Raw genomic sequence first — 20,278 nt, 5'->3', positions numbered from 1 at the left:
AAAAGGAGGAAAATTAAAGGGAAAAGCTAGAGAAAGACAGGGTGGGAGGAGAGAGAGTTGAAGAAAAAGAATCTGCTGTGTGCATAAGAGCTTCCCTGATAGTAATAACTACTAATGGACACCACAGAGAGAGTGATTAGAAATACAAAGCAAGACAGAGGGAGCAGGGACGTATTGATCAGTGCAGAGAAGTAACTAAGAGATGAGAGCAACAAACAGGTTTGAAGAAACAGTGAGACCGAATCACAATGAGTAAGAAGAAATCAGTTGTACTCACAGCTGTATGGACTGGGCAGCTGGCGTAGCTTGTGTGCATGCACTGATGGCGGTGATGTGGGTGTGGTTGATAGGAGAGGTAATGCTGCAGACTTGCACAGGCGAAGGAGGGGCTGCTCCAGGCCCCCTGACTAGCACTGCTACCAGTGGCCCAACTGGACCCAAGGCCTGGACTCATGGCAGCTGCCTTGCTGCTGTGGTAACCTTTCACAGCTGCACTGGGCTGGTGGAAAGGAGAGATGGGGGGAAAAAAAACAGTGGGAAAAGGAGGTTGGGGAAAAGGAAAAGGAAAGAGGTTAGCGTGGGTGAGAGACAGAGGAGAAAAGAAAAACTGTGAGGGAGTTCGTTGACAAATGCTACAGTCAAGAACATCACTAGCATAACTGTGAGCAGCCTCCACTCTGCAGCAGGCAAGCACTGACAGCTGACTGCCCGCTCACTGACCTGTATCGCAAGAGAAAGCAAGATGTGGTGTTGCTCTAAAGTCTCCATGCCATAGCATCAAGATTGTTCTCACACGTTCTGTTCACCCTTACTCTCTCAGAGTGCCAGATATTGTGAACTCCCCCCTTCTGTCACAGTCAAGACATGTTCTTGCTGGAAAAGTGCTGATTGGTTTGATAAAATGCTTAGATTACAGGCTGGAAATGGGCTTCCCAGTCTGCCAGTATGTATTTGGTATCAACAGGGTCCAGGAAACACAGGGCTAAATCTGCTGACAGGCTGGCTTATGCCACTCTGAGATGGGTTACCTAGGCTGTCATGGCCATTGAAGCACAGAAAAAAAGAAATACAAGACACACAAGACGCACATGCTGACCCACGGCACTTAAAAAGGCTTAAGGCACATACTCCAGTGCAGGCCAATTCTACTAAGCATTGCCTCTTAAATTTTGTTTAAACTTGAATTAAATCTCCAAACAGTTACTGTCACAGGTGAATTCAGATTTGCTGGGTTGTCAGTCACAGAGAGGTACACTTGCTGTCCTTAACTTGTATCTACACAGTTGGTGATTTTGATTTTTTCTGATAAACTGCTAGATTAAATGGCCACCCCAGAATCTGATTGGTCACCCTTGGTGCCACCCTTTCCAGGGTCAAGATGTGATCCTTGTCAGTATTAATGAATGGAAAAGCAATGACAAATTGTTGCCTTAAATACAATTAACATTTTTCTGGTGCTTTCTAATTGATATTGGTCAAATTAGTTTTAGTTTATATCATGCATACTCATGATATTTGTGTTGATTTCTCTCAATGTGTTGTTGTGGAGTACCACTGTGCAGCAGGGATGCCCCCGGTCAGCAAAAAAATAAGGAGCGTAGCCAAAGTTGGCTTAAAGAAAGCACTATGTGTGTGTCATTTTTACACCAAATAAACAACTTGATTTTTAACAATGTATGGTTTATTGATTCAGAGAAATAGGGGTTTAATTTACTTTGTACATACATTTCAAATGTGCCATCCCTCTCTGAGTCTATGTCCCAGCCTGGCCACCCCGTCCAAGATTTTCTAGATCTGCCCCTGGTGAGCTGATCCTTCGGATTCAGATTTCTCTCCCTTGGGGAAAACATATGATATATAATCCAATCTAAAGGTCATTTTGCCATGACCTAATTTACATGTGCAAATAGTGTGCAGAGAAAAGACAAGCCAACGAAGCACAGCTGTACATTACTAGCGAGCATTAAAACAGTCCCCTTTAGCCCCTGTAGGATATTCACCGAGGTCAGAGGCCGTCCCACACCAAGGAAACTGTGGGAGCGCGATGGCAGCATTGTAGACTTACAGCTGCGCTTGAAAAGCTTGAGTGTCTCATATTCTTCATCACAAAAAACCTAAGGGGGAAAACATATGCCAAAGTGCCACCTAATACATACAACACATAATGACAGGTTTAGGGTTCATGTTAATATAAAACAGAAGGAGGCTGTTTCTCCTAAAGCAGAATTAAGAGTTACAGGGAGTCCACAGAGTGTGAAAGAGGCCCACTAGTGTAATAAAACCATAAATCCTGGGTTTTTTTGGGGGGGGGGGGGGGAACAGACAAATATGTGGAGCACCGACTTAGAACCAGATTTGGAACCACGTCACAAAACAGAAGCTTCAGCTACAAGAAAACAGCGGAAAACACACTAAGTTGCTATTTTCTCTCAGGCCTTAAATGACCTGAAGGGTCAAAATTTGAGGATTGTGTGTGGGCAGAATATCTTGTACTAACAACACATCAGCATTTAGAGCTACGCCTCACTGATGCAAGTTATTGAGTGCTATAGAGACATTCCCACACTACTATACAGGCACTGCAAAAGGAAAGGAACAGCCCCAAGTATGGTAAATTAAACTGCACAGCCACCGCCACTACTCTAATGCAAGTATTCAGCAGTTCACAGAGTTTAAGTGCAGCCCCAAGCCATGTAACAACCTCCACTGGCCTTATAAATGAACATTATTCAGCCAAAGAGGAAACTAATGAATCCTTGTGTGTGTTAAAGACCATATCTCAAGGGAGAAATAGATTTTAAATATGTTTCATGAATATACTTATAACAGAGTCATTGATGAAAACATTTTAAGGCTGTCCTACTATGCTGCTTGAGTGGCAAGGTATTCTTCATTCATATCAGAGGGGCAGGGCTGTGTTTTAACACGAGGCTGGGCTCCGAGGGTCTTGACATTCCACGACTGGAATGCATGATTGGTCCCCAGACTCGGATTCATGCCACAAACTTTCAGCGGCTTGTCAGATACTGCAGCTCCACTCTGCCTGAATTTCTATATTTTATGCAAGGGCCAATCAGATCTGGTTACACAAGGCTTTTCCTCCTGTGGGGGGGAATGTTTTACATGCATGCATACAGATGTTTGTATAGTATGCACTGGTGTCTACATGCGTTTGTGAGTGCATCCATACAACGGCAAATCATATACTTTGTGGATATGCTCTTGTACATCTACCCTTGTGAGGGTCGTTTTGGGTTCTCCACATTGGCACAGATAACATGCAGTAACAGTATAGAAAACTAAACAACCTTAAGCACAGAAAGCTGGCACTGAATGCTCGCTCTGCTTTGAACTACTGGTATTCTCTGATCTGACAACTTAGTCTGCATTTTATGTAGGCAAAATTCGAGCTTGTGTTTCGACAACATTTAACAAAAAGATATTTTACTTCTTTTGTTAAAAAATAAAAGCATGTTGATTTGTGTTTCTATTACACTTGTATTGAAATATTTCAGACATCCAGGATTAAGGAGCACCCAGTCAGACAATACATGTATCCTTTAATAACAGCTGGTTTCTATATGAATATCTCTCCCAGCATGTTAATCTTGGATTATAATACTGTACATGCCACAAACAGAGGGATTTGCATTATTATACAAGATACATTTTTCTTCTCTGGTAAACCAAATGAGTAACTATACCATCAAGCCATTACTTTATCAGCACAATTTATTACTAAACATGCAATTTGAGGTAAAATAATGCTTCACCTTCAGCTATGAAAAAGTGAGTGGAGGTGGTGTCTCCATTAATATGCTGAGATGAACCAGAGCACAGCACCTCTCCCAAGTCCATTTTTCACTGGTTAAGTGATTTTCTTCCCGCTCCTCTCTGTCCCTGCTGCCACTGTGTGGTTAAGGATGTCAGGGGATGGACCTTTGTGAATTACCCAGCTCTAGTGCTGCTCCTGATTTGAAAAGAGTTTCTTTATATAAAGTGCTGCAGAACAAGGTATCAAACCATGGGTCAACCTTAATTCAGTTCAGTTGGTGCAAAAGGTAACGTATGCATAGCCATCATTAAATAAACTGAATAACTTGACAAGTGAACTGCAACGTTATTGCCCTTTTAGAATAAATTAAATCAAACCTGGTTTTGGTGGTAATGGTGGTGTCAAGTCCATGGAGATGGAAGTGAACAAAGTGAAATGGGCCGTTTTATGATTCCTGAACTGCAAAGAAGAAAGACATTGCTTCCACATTCACTGAAGTCATTTCTCGGTGAACACTATGTGACCCCATAACTATGATGAAACCTCCCCATGAGATTCCCCCTAAGGAATATGGCCATACTGAGCAAGCCCTTGCTTTTCAGGAAATATTGTCAAATGTATGACAACAGAACACAAGCAAGCTGGGGTAAAGTGGTGAGGAAGCAAAGGGTGGCCTATTGCTGAGAGATCAGATTGCTTTTGTATTACAGAAAGTTTAACAGGAATACAGCTGTTTATGGCTTTCTGAGAAATTTTAGTTTTATGGTTTTTGTCTAGTACCGTATATTGACTTTCCTGCAGGATGAAGCAAGCGCCCTAAGGCAACAGATTGTCTTTTGTTATTAATTTGTTATTTATCCCTGACAGATTATCTAATTGTTAAGGTGTAATACTTCATCTCAAGGTGTCATAATGAACATTATGACAATGTCTTTGTTGCCTGCTTTCTCTATGCATTTAATAACACTGTATCCTGTCTGATGATCAGTCCAGAAGGTATTGTGCCCCACAGCACTTGCTGTATACAGGTCTACTTCAAGGCAGAAATGGTGATTTCCCATGACACAGATCCAAATCAAAATGTCCTGGTTTCCTCTTGGCTTAAATGTGCTTCATCTTTGCTCACAGTCTTATTCAAAAACCAATCAAAAGAACAAAATTGAGGCCCTTAAATCACAACAATAAAACAACTAAATAAGTATCAATGCATTTTTGAACAGAAGGTTGAAATGAATGGTTTAAGGGTGAGAGGTTTCACAGGGATCAGATGACATTAGTTAGGGGATATTGTCTTCCAGAGGGCCCTCCACGCCTGGTTGCTCCATTTGGCCAGCTATGAAAAAGATGCAGCTTTCCTTTGGCATCTCTGATGACTGACTTCCTGGAGGCTGTGTTGCGTGAAATGGCCTCTTCTGTGTCTCTCCTTTGCCAATCCTCATCCCCTTACACAAGTCGCCTTCCACCACCAAAACACGCAGGCTTCAACTGTCACTCCTGGCAAAAACCAGTGGACACAGGCACAACAGGCTCTGTGGGTCACCAGCAGTTCTACCTACAGTTCCAAACAGCACCCCTGTTCACTCACCCCTATCCTTTCTCCACTACACAAGGACGAGGTTCAAGCATAACCAGTGCAACGCAGTGGCAGCACATGTGTGGATTTCAGGCTGCTCTCAGTTGAAAAATGGAAGCAGTGAGCAAGTGAGAAGTTAGCCCTGGGGCCTCCACGCTCACTAACACCACGATAGAGAGGGCCGGCAAGGCCAACACCACATCGCTTCTCCCTCTTCTCCCCTCCACTTCTTCTAGTAATGCTCTAAAACACTTCTGCGATCAAAGATGAGAGTCTGGAGGGACACGGAGTAGGTGGTAACCAAGGCAACTGGGTCAGAGGGTGACATTATACCCAGGATGGCTGACAGCCACTCTCATACAAGCACTACAGTAGTGTGCTTGGGGTCAGCTATGCTAAGTTTAGAGTGTGGTGTCACTACAGTAGTGTGCTTGGGGTCAGCTGTGCTAAGTTTAGAGTGTGGTGCGTATTGTTGAGATTTCTGCACTGACCTCAGTTTAAATGTGAAATCTCTATTGACGGGAGCCTCCATACAAACTGTGGTGACCTTACCTGTTAGAGGTTCTCCTCTAGTCTCAAAAGATGAACAGGATACATAATGTACCCATCCTCAATTCCTGCACAGCGATTTCAAAATATCAAGGGGCACAGTACATTGTTTGTGTACTCCAGCACATAGAAGAACCTGTTTTCATACCAAATTCTTTGTATTTTGAGATTGATTCATTGACCTCTGAGAGTCTTGGACGAACAGTAATATGACCCCTCCACACTTGGAGCTCTTAGTAAACCTCACAGTTTTCTGTGCCTGTTATCCTTCTCTCCAAATATTTTTCTTGGCCTGATATGTGTTTATGCTCTGATGAACCAAGAGCCTGAGAGCTGCTGCTGTGAAGCGGATGTAGAGTCCCAAATTTACATTTTAACATCCTATGGGAAGCAAATGAAAAGACACAGGGGGTGATCCGACTAATGGACAAACTCACTTTACTGAAATGACCTGATTCCAGTAACACCTACACCAGGGAATCTGAAACCCAGCGTAGCCAGTGCTCCCTTTTCCACCACCTCTGCTTGATCTCCTGCCATGCTTGGACTAACAAGAAAAAGCCGCATCCACACCCTCAGTGGAGAGAGGACAAATATTTACACAGGAGTAGCTTCAGGGGGAAATAAAGACCTAAACTTTTAAAACTGGGGCTGATGGAAGAATGAATGATACCTTAGCCAGTTTATCAAACTGCTGATCAGAAAAAACTAACCAACAATAAACTGAGACGATTTGTCTATTAATTGCTTCCCAGACTGTGAAGATTTCCTGCTTATCTCTGTTTTATGCCATTTTAAACTGCAGTAAATATCACTGGGATTCTGACGTTTGGGCAAATCAAGCAATCTGAAGCAGATGCCTTTATGAGGACTCTTCTGTTCTGAAATCCACCAACTTCAGTCATGTTTAAATAATAATTTCAGTCTAATTTTGGCAGAGATTATTCAGGTCTTGGGTCTGTGTGCCAATATGTCTAATAGCTGAACAGATCCAAGAGGACCAAGCAGGCCTGATCATGTTGCACCACTCATCAGAGAGTGGGAAAAAAAGAATGTTCTCAGAAGAAATTACATCAGTTGTTAATGTGAGTGCCCCAAAAAGGGGCAAAGCACTTTACAACCAAAGGAGAACAGGAGGAAGACGGATGACATTATTGGAGAGGGATAAAGGCCACATGTATGTAGGAAGCAGGCTTGGGTTGATGGATAGGTAAACAAAATGTCAAACTTTAATATGCGAACCCACTACAATTTCCCCATTACCAGTGTTAGTCAATGCTTTTTAACCATAACAAGAATTGTCTCCCAATCACAGTCTTACCCTAAACCTAAATTTTGTCTTTAACTAAAACTCAAACACATACTCTCACATCACACAAGACAAGAAGACAGACTTGGAAAAAAAATAAATTGTACAGTTTTCAATCGCTGCTGCTCATAACTGGCTGCACATCATACTGCTGCCAGCGTTGGTGTTCAGCTGTTCTCCTTATATCTTGCAACAGGTCTAATAATCCTTATGTCTGTTTTGAACCATATCTGACAGCAAATGGGTACTTTTCAGATCGTGGAAAATGAATCCATCTACATTTTAGGTACAGATGGGTGATAAATTAAAGGAAAAACCAGCAAAAAGTGTCTTGACACGTCACCACAACAGCTTCAGTGCACCTTGGCACTGACTCTCCAAGTCTATGAACTCTACTGGAGGGATGAACACCATTCTTCTAAAGGACAGTACCTCATTTGTTGTCTTGATGATGGTGGTGGAGGCACTGTCTAACACATCGCTCCACAATCTCCCCCTGGTGTTTACTGGGGTTGAGATCTGATGACTGAGCATAAGATTCACACCATTTTCATTCAGTGACCCCTCGTGCCCTGTGAATGGGGGCACTGTCATCCTGGAAAAGACCACTCATTTATCCAGGTTTTTCCCTTAGTCACCTGTCTGTAGGTTTTCTATTAATTCAGACTAAATTATTCATCAAATAAATATTGAAGTAAATTGACATTTAAAATAATCATTATTTGCAGCCACTAATTAGATAAAGATAAATTATGAAAAATTAGGAGTAGTCCTCAATTTCTTATATTCTTTATAGTTTATTCAATGCCTACATAAAAAGAGAAAACCATAAACCCTTCTACTGCCTCTGAAACACTAAGAACTACAAATATATACTATACAAATATACTGTTTTGAATTACAGGAATCCAGGATGTAATGCACAGTACTTCAACATGTTAACAGCACTAAGGAGACAGGCTGTTAATGTCGGCTGCTGAACTTTGATTACAGCCGTTTACCCACTGGGGCAGTGGAGCTGTGTCTGAACGAATCACACCTCCAGACAAATGCTTTCACACTGACATTTTAGTCCTCTTCTTATGTATGCTTTTTATACACCCACTTCTCTGCCTCTGTCACTCTGTCTGTTCACCTCGCTTTATCAGTGTCTCCCTCTGTTTCTCTCTCTCTTTTTCTCCATAGGTCTCTCCGCCGCTCTCTCTGTCCAACTCTTTCTCTCTTTCTCTACTTCTATCATTCTATAAAGTGTGGGAATGTTGAATTCTTTTCATTGCCCGAGTCCAGCACACTAAATCCCTAGTGCTGCAAGGAGCTCTGCGCCATTAAATCAACACCTACACGATGCCAAAATAGCCGCACACGATCACTCAGTAAGCAGGGGTCAGGGTAAGCCTTGAGTTCAGAACATCTGGTCCTAGTGTAATTAATACTAAATCTGTAACAAACACTAGGATTTGTTTTACCAGTCAATTTCTGATTACTGGAATCGTGCAAGTGTTTTGTAAACGACTATTTGCTACCTTGTCTTGTTATCATAAAGGCTCTGTGAGCCATTAGTGCTGAAAGCTGCAGGTAGCTTTGGAATAAACAAACTTATGAAAGTCTAACCTAAATTTACTCATATTGCAAATTTCCACAAATGTCTATAAACTGACAACAGCCACAATAAGGAGTGACATCTTTCTAGAGGATTAACCAACCAATCCTCCCACAGCCTGCTTCTTTATCTGGTCATTTTGCAATTTACACAGGGAAAACATACCAGAAAGTGTATGGAAAGACTTTAAAATATATGGATCCATTTATGAGACTAACTGACAGAATGACAAGCAAATGGTAGAATGCATCAGGACGCATCACAAAAGTCAGCAGAATCTGTCCTCTGGGGACCATGAATGAGGTTTTAACCAGTTTTTAAATTACTACTGAAGATTTATTTCTACTCGCTGGCATTTGATTCCAAGTTGAGACTGATGTATCTATCTGGGTTTGTTCTTTTATTCTTTGCATTTGTTTTTATTCTTATTTTAATGTGTTTGAGAGGTACATCTGGTTTTTATGATTGTAGAATTATGTTTATTGTTAAAGGGCTATATAAATACATTTGCTTTTGCTTAGGTTGTTTACTGTGTGTATCATAATCATTTATCTTCTTAATAGATTTTAGATCATATCACTAAGCTTTTTCTGCAACAAATGTTCTACTGTATATTCCTACTATACATGTAAACTTTGTTACAATACTTATAAAACTTTGTGACAATAAAATGAATGGTAGAAGCATGGAAACCACAGATAGAGCATTGTAGCATGCTGTGGGAAAAGGCAGCACTCAGGTTTGTCTGTGTTTCTGTCACTGATGCTTCTGTCCCAGTGACACAAAGTGAGAAGACAGTGAAAGAAGTGGGGGAGTAAAATGAGAGAAGACAAGCATGGCTTTGAGGTGACGTACAGTTTTCCATGGCAGTTTCTTGTCTGTCTGTCGGTGTTTGTTTAAGACTGGCTCTGTCTGTGTCTTAGTGTTGAGTCTCTAATTGACTGAAAGAGATAGAGAACCAAAGAAGGAAACAAAGTATCACAGAAATTCAAGAGAATGGTCCTTTTTCCAAATATCCAATTACAAGGCTAATAAGGAGGGACTTGAATCATATCTTTTTCTCTCCCCCACTGTTCTTCTGCAGTGTCCTTGGCTCTGTGTTCCCTCCAGATGGGCCCTGGTTGCTGCAGCACCTCTCAAGATGACGTGGACCGCAAGTGCCTATTGCTGCAGCTATATATAGACTTGTACTCCCTTTTTCACCACAAATAAACCTGATACCACTGTCAACATGCACATCTGTCAGGTATCATGACCTGTACGGTGCACGTGAAGAGCAAGTTTAGAAATAAAAAGTTGTTTACCTATGTGAAATACAAATAATGGGCAAAACCAGCTGTGTAAAATCCTTGTGTATATACTGTAATGTGGATTCTGTCACACTCCATTTTAACAGTCTGTGGGCTGCTGAGAACATAGAAGCCTCAAAAGATGCACACAAACAGAAATGGAAAGCCAGGCAGACATGAGCACATTACTGATGTGAACGATCACCCTTAAGGGTCAGAGACAAAAGATGGGGAAACAAAATGCCATTCCTGTTTGCACGGTAGCTTTTTTTTCCTCTCAGGCTTGAAATCTCATGTTCTGTTTTGCTGTCTTTGTCAGGTCCCTGTGGACACTGAAATGAAGAATTAAGACAAGAGCACAAGAAAACAAACCAAGTTGCAACCAGGTCAGAGAACACTACATTCCTCCAATAACAACACTTCTTGATAAAAGTCTATTTTCTTTTCACACAGACTCCACCTGACGTTATCATTTTTCTTTAAATTCAATAGTCTTCTCTCTCCACTCAGATGAAAACTGTATAGTTTTGAGATGAGCACGCAGTTTTGTGCAAGTTTCTTATATGTGGCCACCTTCTGCAATATGACTTGCTGAAATACTGAGGATGAACTGCAATGAGGAACCGTTATGAACACAGATCATTATTAAACCTTGGGCTCTGTTCTGATTTACACTGTTGAACAGACAATTACTCACTGAGTAAAGAGGACAGAATCTTTCCTTTGGTTAAAAGATAAGATGGGTGATTTTTTTATATTGACAGTATTTCTAACAATTCCCATACAGAGACTAAAACCAACTATGGTTAATGTCTATCAGTCCCTGACCTGGATTATAAACCAGGCTCACAGTAAAATGTAGAACAGCACCACTGGTTTGCAATGCAAAATATACTAGTCTCACAATGATGACTCAAAAATTGGGACATGGCAACATCTCTCTGGCAGCAAAAATGAAAGACATCCCTTATACATGGTCATGTTTAGGCACAGCAACTACATGGTTAAGTTCAATTAAAAATTCTCAAATGAAGAGCACAATGTCACACAACACTGGACATGGGATTCGAACTACGGTTATTTGTGTGAAAGTCAGGTGTTTGTTGGACACATGCATCTGCCCTACCTACCTGATTCCTAGGGTTTTAGTTCATACACCCTACACCTTCAACTGACGCTCAATGTTAGCTTCCCAATCCACGTTCCAGTCCAACTGGTGGCCAGCTGCCATAAAACACCAAGAAGAAGAACATGAAGGATGACACTGTGCTACCATTATTGTGACACTACTATGTGTTACATTGTGGACCAACACAGCTATTCTACAGTTTCATGTGAGACTGGGCTGTGAATTATCTTATATATCAGTGTCGTAGACCCCTGTTGTTCAGAAATGATCAAAACACATTGGTGAAACACACTGCTGCACTGGATGACACGTTTCCTTCATTACAAAACACCATACCCGCATATTTGTTAAAAATGTTTCCCCAAAAACTCAAAATGACCATAACGTTTTACAGTGTCTTAAGTAAGCAAGAGTCATTTGTGTTTGTGAGAGACCTTTTTGCGAGCTCTCTGCTTCTTTTACAGCCTGCTAGTTCCTAATGCTTTCAGAGATCTAATGCATGGACCAGTGGGTCTTGTTTACTTCAGACACTGTAAAAAGTTATGGTCATTTTGAGTCATTTGAAGCTTTTGGGGCAACAGGTCTGGTGTTCTGTAATGAACAAACATGTCACCCAGTGAAGCGTTGTTTCACTGATGTACTTTTGTTTCTGAACAACAACGGCGGCCTATGGCGCAGACGAACAACTAATCCAGGTTAGAGATGGACCAATATTAACCATAAGTAATTCACTGTTAGTTTAAGTCCCTGTATGGGGATTGTTGAAAACACGAGTAATATAGAACATGACCGACCTTATCCTTTAAGAGTTGGTTCAAGTTTTTGCTATCACCTTCCTTCTATTTGGAGAAGGCTGTCCTCAGGAAACACAAAGTAAAACAGTTTTTAGAGGACGCATGCAAACACCTTCTTTGTCCCATCTTGTATTTGTCAGCCTTGAGAAAGACCTGAGCTGTGAGACCCATGCACTAAAAACATACAAGAACATTGTCCTCAGATATTTGAGAAGCACATGATAAGGCCATGCTTTTCTTTTTAATACACTGATTTGAACAAAAAACATAAAACCTGGAAAAAAAATGGCTTCTTCTTTTAAGTGGGCTTCTTTGATAAATGAAAAGTACTTCATATAACATGGCAATGAAAACTTTGGAGTGGAGAATTATTCCACAATGTTGTGTACCTCATGTTCCACTATCTGTCTATCTTACTCCATCAACATATGAGAGACAGGGCACAATGATCCCACCACTCTGCACCCCAGTGGAGCATAACACGCTACACATGTAGAGTCATGACCACATTCTAACTCCTCTCTAGAGCGCTGATATAAGGACATGTTGGAACAGTGGCTGTTTGCCCCTTGAGAGAGCTAGACAGCTATATTGCCATTGTTTTGAAAAGACACTACTGCTGTACTGCGACACGAATGCAGTATCTCCTGTCAGATAGTGTGGCTTTTTTCTTTCTTTCTTTTATTTTTTTAATGTCCTATTGGTCTGCAAGAAGGAAACTTTTTCACCTCTCATTGACTACAGCAAAGAACGACATCATCACTGCTGGTAGAGATTTGATCATTTGCTCATAAACACATCACAATAAAAATAGAAACTTAAGGAGAATAGAAACTTAGATCATCAGGTTCCTTTTTCCACACCTTTAAGCTTTATAGGTGCTATCCTGCTAAACAGTTATGGAAAATGCAGTTAAATGCCATATAAGCACTAATGTGAGGAAGTAGCCGTGGTTCTTGAACTTGGGTGCATTCAGTAATTCTAATTAAGTGCAAGCACTCTGCCCTGCAGTGATGGACTACAGAGTGAATATTTGCTGTTCATGGTGTTAGTGAAAGTCCTCCACACCGAGAACACAGTTTCCTTCCTCCTGCCACATGAGAATGAGCTCCTATAGACCAGCAGGCGCTGAGCACATCACAACAGTCACAAACCAATAACAGGCCATGGAGAGGATAAATGAAGCAGAGGTCAAAGAACTCACATTAGCGCCACAGATGCCAAAGCTGTACAGACTGCAGTTTCAACCCAGAAGCCAAGACTTAGGGCTGCCCCCAACAGTAGACTAGTCAAGCCACGTTAGCCACATGATGTCTCGTTATTCCCACAAATCCATATGGCAGCCCAAGATTATATATTACCAATTTAAATAGGTCACAATTTAAATATTGCATCATATGCAGCTGTCTTTATTCATTTTTAAATGCTCAAATATGTTCCTGTCACTCTTTTGCCTTTGAATATCAACAGTCACACTGAAAGCACCGACTCACAAAATCCTTAGTCGGATACAGTCCTACCAAGATTATCAAGGTACAAGTGTAAAGGACCATCATAGTTGTAAAGTTTAGTGTAGCATTTAATAAATAAATAAACTGAACATTGTTCAGTGGGAAGCGGAAAGTTTAGTACTGGTTCTTTTTGAAAGGTTGTTGCTTATTATCACTCAACAATGGACAAACACTATTTGGACACACATGCTTTGGTGGTACTCTACACTGTTCCTGCTGGGCACACAGAGTCCTACAATATAAGCCAATCATGTAAACTAAACAAAGTCACGCACAGTGTAGAAAAGAATGATGTGTCACTTTCTGCTCCAGTCATCATTTCTCGGGGGTCAAATGATTTGATGCATGCTGGAGTGTTCACAAACATCCAGCAAATAGCCAAACTAACAATAAATCAAAAAAACTCTGGGGAGGGTATGCCCGGGAATACCGAGTCAGCTCGAGAAACTTCAGGATTTATGTTAGTCTGAGACATCAATCTCTGTAATTCTATTAAAAAAATCCTGAATCCACACCGCAAGTCTTCTTTAAGTTTGTAAGGCCTAACAAAACTTTCATTTGGGGTTTTGGTTTATGTTTGGTGGTCCAAGTTTTCAATGGCAAGATGCATTTCACTGCATTGCACAACACAAATCCTCCTACTGCAGCATTTGTCCTCTGGGGCTGACAGAGGCTATGCGGGCAACTGCAGATGGAGGATCACAATTTCATGTTCCACACCCTGTTTTATACAGCCTCTCAAGCCGTAAGTAGTCTGCTGCCAGACTGAATTTAATTACTGATAGGTCATATGCATAGCAGGGATATAGTGTTGACATTCATGTGTGAACACATGCATGTGTGTAGGCCCCCATACACAGGAAGTAACAGCCAACATGGCATTAAGAATTTTGACTTGAAACCCTTCTACGTTTTCGTCTCCTTATCAAAATCAAAGCACAATGAATACGCATACCTCCTCTCTCAAGAAGATAACAGAATATGATTTCTTTTGACAGCTTGGGTATGTAAATGGAGCCACAGGTTAAGAGAAGCAATACAGACAACAAAGTCAAGTGAGGAGTCAAGGAAAAGCAAGAAGCCCCCAAGTGTGATCCAAAAACAAAACGACTCTGGTTGTTGTGTTAATCTATCAAAATGCCAAAAGAAACTGATGTGAAACAGAGAGGCTTTTTTAAAACCCAAACTCAGATAAAGATATGTTACATGGATACATATACAGCATACATTTTAACATGCACGTTCACTGTGGTGCTCGTGTTTGTTGATCTTCCACAGCAAAAGCATGGGTGAGCAGATTAGATTCTGTTTTTTGGGGAATAACTGCTTGCCAGGTCAAAAGCAGCTACTTGACAATGGAGTTCAAACATAAATCAAACCACATAAAAAAAGTGGTGTGTACTTTCTTCTATGACCACATCCCCTAAACACACTGTGGCCATAGTGCACATTAACTTTTACCATGGAAGCGCTGCTATGGTTTTTACCAAATATGTGCACTAAAAGGTCATTTGCCAGAGCCACAAAACCTCAGCAACATGAGCTGACCCTGGCAGTATGGAGCTCCCACTCAAGGGCAATGGTCCGAGAGACCAGGCCACACTACCATACCATGTGCTGGTCGCTCACGCAACGACTAAGGTCACAACATGAGGAAACACAAAAGATATTTTCAATATTTCCTGCATATATTTAGGAGTCGATGATCTCTGCTACACCAAGCAAGAAAGCACTCGAGCACCAAAGAGAGCAGCATAAAGATCATGAATCATTAAAGATGATAACAGTGAAAGGGTTGGGTCAAGGGAGAGGACAAGGGAAAGGGCAGCATTTTATCACAGTAATTGCAAGAAAATCAATAATCAGAAGAAAATTCAAAAACCACAGATAATGATGAATGATAATTCCTGACATCCGCTGTATTTTATTGGCTCTTGTGAGCAAAACAGATTTGTGACCTCCAGAGCAGCTATGGCCTTGATAGAACCAGTAGATATTCTGTAAACAGAGGTTGAGCTGAGGAGTAGGACAGCTGTATCGGATAAAGCTATGAACATTAGCCTCCCATACAGCTATGAAACCTCCTGCTGGTTGAGAGGGATGACCAAGGACGACAGGGATGTCTAATGTGATTTTCATTAACGTTACGCTACAGGCCGGAGGCTGAGGCAGGCCGAGCTCAAATTGAAAAGTGCTGAAGCATAACTGTGTCGGAAGCCCAGTTTCCTAGCCCCCATAGTCCAAATGATTGAATTCCTGCCTCAGCCACCAAAAGAATTCCTAAGCTTCGCTTATTCCCGTATCAAACGGGTGAGTTTGGCTGGCTGAGTTTTTACCTAACCTGCCATGAACTTCTACAGCCATGTAAGTAAATTTTACTGAAAAAGTATACATAACCAATGGGCACTGTTACAAATACAAAGATATTGTGCTGTTATTTTGCTTTTTCATTTCAAACATAGTTTTCCTGTATTAAACATGAAGTTATTATTCTATTTATACTTAGATTTGCTATATTGAAATATATTTCAGCCATATCATAGCTCTACTGTATATGCATATCATGAATTAACATGATATAATTAATTATCACTAGTGCTAGTTTCAAACTGATCAAACTACCTGCTGTTTGCCTTCTGTAGTTGTTCTCACATCAGCTCTTCAGGGAAGAAAAAAAGTCAGAAAGTTGAGGCATGATGATGTGTGATACACACCATGGAAGAGCAGGGGAAAACGTTTACATACATGTGATGATGAGAAGATATGAGGTGTCAAGGCAGTAGGGGAGGACTTGGGCTGCTAATTAGCGGTAGCTTCTAATACAAAAGACTCTTCTCCAGCATGGTAGGCCTTGTTAGCTGACAGTGCTCCAGCTAAGGGGCTGGCTGGCTGCTGCAGAGCTGTCTTCCTTCACTGACATCGATAGGGGCTCCACAGGAGGGTGAAGAAACAATGGTGTTGACAAGCAATATCAGGCCTAGCAGCATGAAGACAGGGCCAAACAATGCCATTGCCCTGCCAATTCCATTATCAGGACACACAGACTTTACTAATGCCTGAAAACAAACAATACTTAAGCATCCTTGTAATTAAGCCCTTGAGTAGCGCTGCTTAGTGCACTGACATATCTGTGTTGGATGTCTGTGAACAGGCTGATTGAATTCATCAGCACTTTAAACGTGGTCCTGTGTCCTCCCATAGGCCTCCAGATTTCTCCTGAGTGAATCCAGTGGCTTACCCACTACGCTGATGTTTAAAGCTCAGAGTCACTGCGGTATTGGTGCTGTCAGTTACAGTCAGTGCCTTTACACAAAAATATACTTTTTCTTTGTGTTCTGGGCAGGTTCCTGTTCACACTGGTGTATAACATATGATCCGAGGGGGAGTGAACATTAAGTGTCAGTGTCATGTGGTCTGCAAATTAACTCTTTAATTGAACAGTTTTAGTGATTAAGTTCCACGACTAAATGAATCCTTCAACCATGCCCTCTGTTTACTCTGTTTTCCTTCTCTCACTCTGACATTGACAAAGAGGACAAATGGCTGATAATATGTACAAGTGCATAAAATCTCAGCAACACAGATTCTGTGGTGGTAACGTTAAGTTCACAGTGCATGCAAAACATCAGCAATTTAATATTCACTGAATTATAAATACAATTCATATTATTTTGGATTCCACAGTTTTTGCAGCTGTATCACAGCCCCCCCAGTCAGGAGCAAGTGCAGAAAAAGGAAAAATCAGTCAGGACAAAGTTAATTAAATTCACAGAGCAACGCCAAAATGTATCAAAAGATAACGGGGCTGTAATTTGTCTGCTTTTCACCACCCTTCTGTGTCTTTATACCTCCGCGCCGGCGACAGCCTTAGCTGGGGGTGTTATGTTTTCAGGTTGTACATCTGTCCTATTCTCATGAATGCAATGTCTCCAAATGTCTTGAAGGTATTCAGTCAAATTTAAGACACACTTCCATTTGGATTCAAGGATGAACTGATGAGATTTTGGTAGAGAACGTCAAGGTCACTGTGACATCACGTCTGTCCCATTTCAAGGTCAGGGGTCCTTTCTAACATAATAGAGATCTGGTTCCCACTAAGTCTCACTTTTATTGCATTTTTAAAAGGTTGAAAATGCAAGCAACAACTTCTCAGTATAAACAGCCTCTGTGTGTTTAGATAAAGACGTTAATGGCCAAAGACAGAGTGAGCGGCAGTGGGCAAAACAGCCTTAAAATAGTCATTTAGTTAAACACATGAAAGAGAAATGGACTCACAAAACCCTGAGGTGACTGAAATTAATTAAATGTTGGATGGCAACATGCATTTATGCTGTCCGCTTGTTTTTAGAACGAAGCTAATTAATGAGGTGATAACCTCCGAACTCCCCTTGCTTTTATTTTGAAGATGACTGTTGCATGTAATGCTTCATTTGATGAAACGAAGAATGATGAGGATTCGTATCAGGCTTATTTGTAATTCTTTCAGTTTCAGTTAATGCATTATGGAGCTGTAAGGCTTAAGTCTGCCCAAGTGCTTGAATTGTGTGTGTATGTATATACTGTATGTATATACACACACACACACACACACACACACACACAGACGTGTCTGTAATGATAAATACTAAAAAGACATACATCATCCACTTAGCACCGTGTTACTGTTAAGTATTATTGACCCCTGACAAGCATTACATTGCTGTAATTTTTCTGCAGTACAGTGAAGCAGCTTTAACTTCCACACAAGTTCAGTGACCTGGTGTGTAAAAAGAATAAATCTTTGGTACACACTGGAATTCCACTCTATTCTTTGTGTGTCTGCAATCCACTTCTCCCTATAATGGCAGAGGATCAAGAAGTTTTACAATGTTGGCCTTGTAATGTGAAAATTGTGCCCTCCTTTTGCTCAGAACTGTGAAGTTCTAAGCAGAGTCTGTCCCCATCGAGGCCTGTGGTTAAACTAGAGTTCAGTGTTTAAGGGGCATCCGAACCGGTCCCTCTGCATACTTTGGAAAGGACAGAGAAAAAAATTGCCAGTTTCCTCTCTCAAGAAGCTGCATGAGAAGCAGCAACCTTTTCAGCAACAGAGTTGCAAACAGAATGAGAATACAGGATTGGATTTAAGTACTAGGCATGCGACCCCAACTTTACTGCATCTCAAGTGTAACCTATTCAGTCCAGGGGTCCTAATAAGTTATATTACACCTACTGACTCTCGTGGAGGTGTGGATTAAAGCAATTACATTTAAGGTCAAGGTCCTGTTGCACCTTGGTGAACAAGGAATGTGATAACAATACTAATCCCATACAAGTCCATACTGGCCATGGCAACGTTATGCATTCCTCCTACAACTGAAAAAACTTGGAAAAGGAGAAAAAAAAGAAGTCAGAAAGACAAACAAAGATTCTATTCTGTACTCATGTTAGAGCTTTGACAGCTGTAAAATACTGTATGTACAAAGGAGAACAAATCAGATCACTTGGATCTCTTTTCACAATCTGATAAGCGCAGCAGAGTCTGCTGTGTGCCGTCAGTCAGTGCTGAAGGTCTCCTACTCCACATAAACACCACACACTTCATGTGCACATCTCTGAATACAGCCAGAAGAGATCAAGCTAGTCCTCCCTCTCTCACTGCTCTTCTACAGTTCACTAGGGGAGAGATAGTCTAGATAAAAGAGGGTGTTTAAGCTGTGCCACTTGTGGAGAGGTCTCATCTCCAGCCTCAGGTGGTGTTCCAGAGCACAGCTAAGACTGAAGGCGAATCACAGACACTGCTCAAGGCCAAGCTGCTTTCTACAGCAGTGCCGGTGTTATACACTTCTACTGCACAGGCACATAGGGAGAGGGAGAGAGACAGAAAGGCAGAGAGGGAGGGTGGTAAACAGAAAGAAAAAGGTAAGTAGGAGGTTTAGGAGGAGGGGGGGAGGACTATATCTTTATCCATCAGAACAAAGGCAAAAATGCTCAGGCTTTAAGAGATGCCTCCTTAGAGGGTGAGAAGTGACACACTACCTGGAAGCAGTAGAGAGCAAAGCTTCAAAAAGAAACAAGGCTGATACAAAACACACAGGCAAAAGGCTAACTCCCTTACATTCATCAGAGGTTCAGATCTGGTTTCAAGCCAAACACAAGTCTCAGTTCCTTCCTCGCTAGTTTCCTTCCAGACAGATAGACTGTATCTGTCTGTGAGTCTATCTCTTCATTCCCAGACTAACATACTGCTGGCCTCTGTGCACCCTACAAATCCCCCAAAAAAGGTGCCAGCAGTAATTCCATTGCTCATTATTCTTCATTACAGAAGAGAAGAGCACCCAGGATCATATTTGCCGTTAACTAAAGTTTCAGAGACAATTAGCTCAGGGTTGTTAAAATTAATCATTGTTATAACCATAATCTCTGCAGCCAGCAGAAGCCCAGCATTTATGGTTTGTTTGAGCGCCTCCCGTGGATATCGACCCAGTCTTCTTGTAAACAGTAGGATAAGGCTTTCTATGATCGTTGGATGGATTTACTTTCTGCACTGAGATGAGCCACCCAATTGTGACCTAGATTAAACACACAGAGGGGAAACAGAGGCTCCTCTCTATTTAATGATTACAATTGGTTTATCTCATTCATTCTGTATTGGAATCATATGACTTAAAACATTTTCCTCTGCATTGTGAGGATAATGGCTATGGTTGATATCAAAGGCTCCTGTCTACACTGGGGAATATGACTTGAAATTTCGCATTTCTTTGTCCAGA

The 20,278-nt window shown here is 41.3% G+C and overlaps 1 protein-coding gene across 7 annotated transcripts in view; it reads right to left on the bottom strand.

Moving 5' to 3' along the window:
- The window catches only part of rbms3 (RNA binding motif, single stranded interacting protein), a 252,071-nt gene that overhangs the window by 197,306 nt on the left and 34,487 nt on the right, over positions 1-20,278 (bottom strand). For all 7 annotated transcript variants that reach the window (XM_020597445.1, XM_020597442.1, XM_020597446.1 and 4 more), the window contains exon 3: positions 278-499. In XM_020597445.1, the coding sequence (XP_020453101.1) occupies positions 278-499 (222 nt within the window). The remainder of the gene's footprint in view (positions 1-277; positions 500-20,278) is intronic.

Source organism: Monopterus albus, unplaced genomic scaffold, assembly GCF_001952655.1.
Source record: "Monopterus albus unplaced genomic scaffold, M_albus_1.0 scaffold34.1, whole genome shotgun sequence".
Classification (NCBI taxonomy): Eukaryota; Metazoa; Chordata; class Actinopteri; order Synbranchiformes; family Synbranchidae; genus Monopterus; species Monopterus albus.
This window is presented reverse-complemented; position numbering and strand designations above follow the sequence as displayed.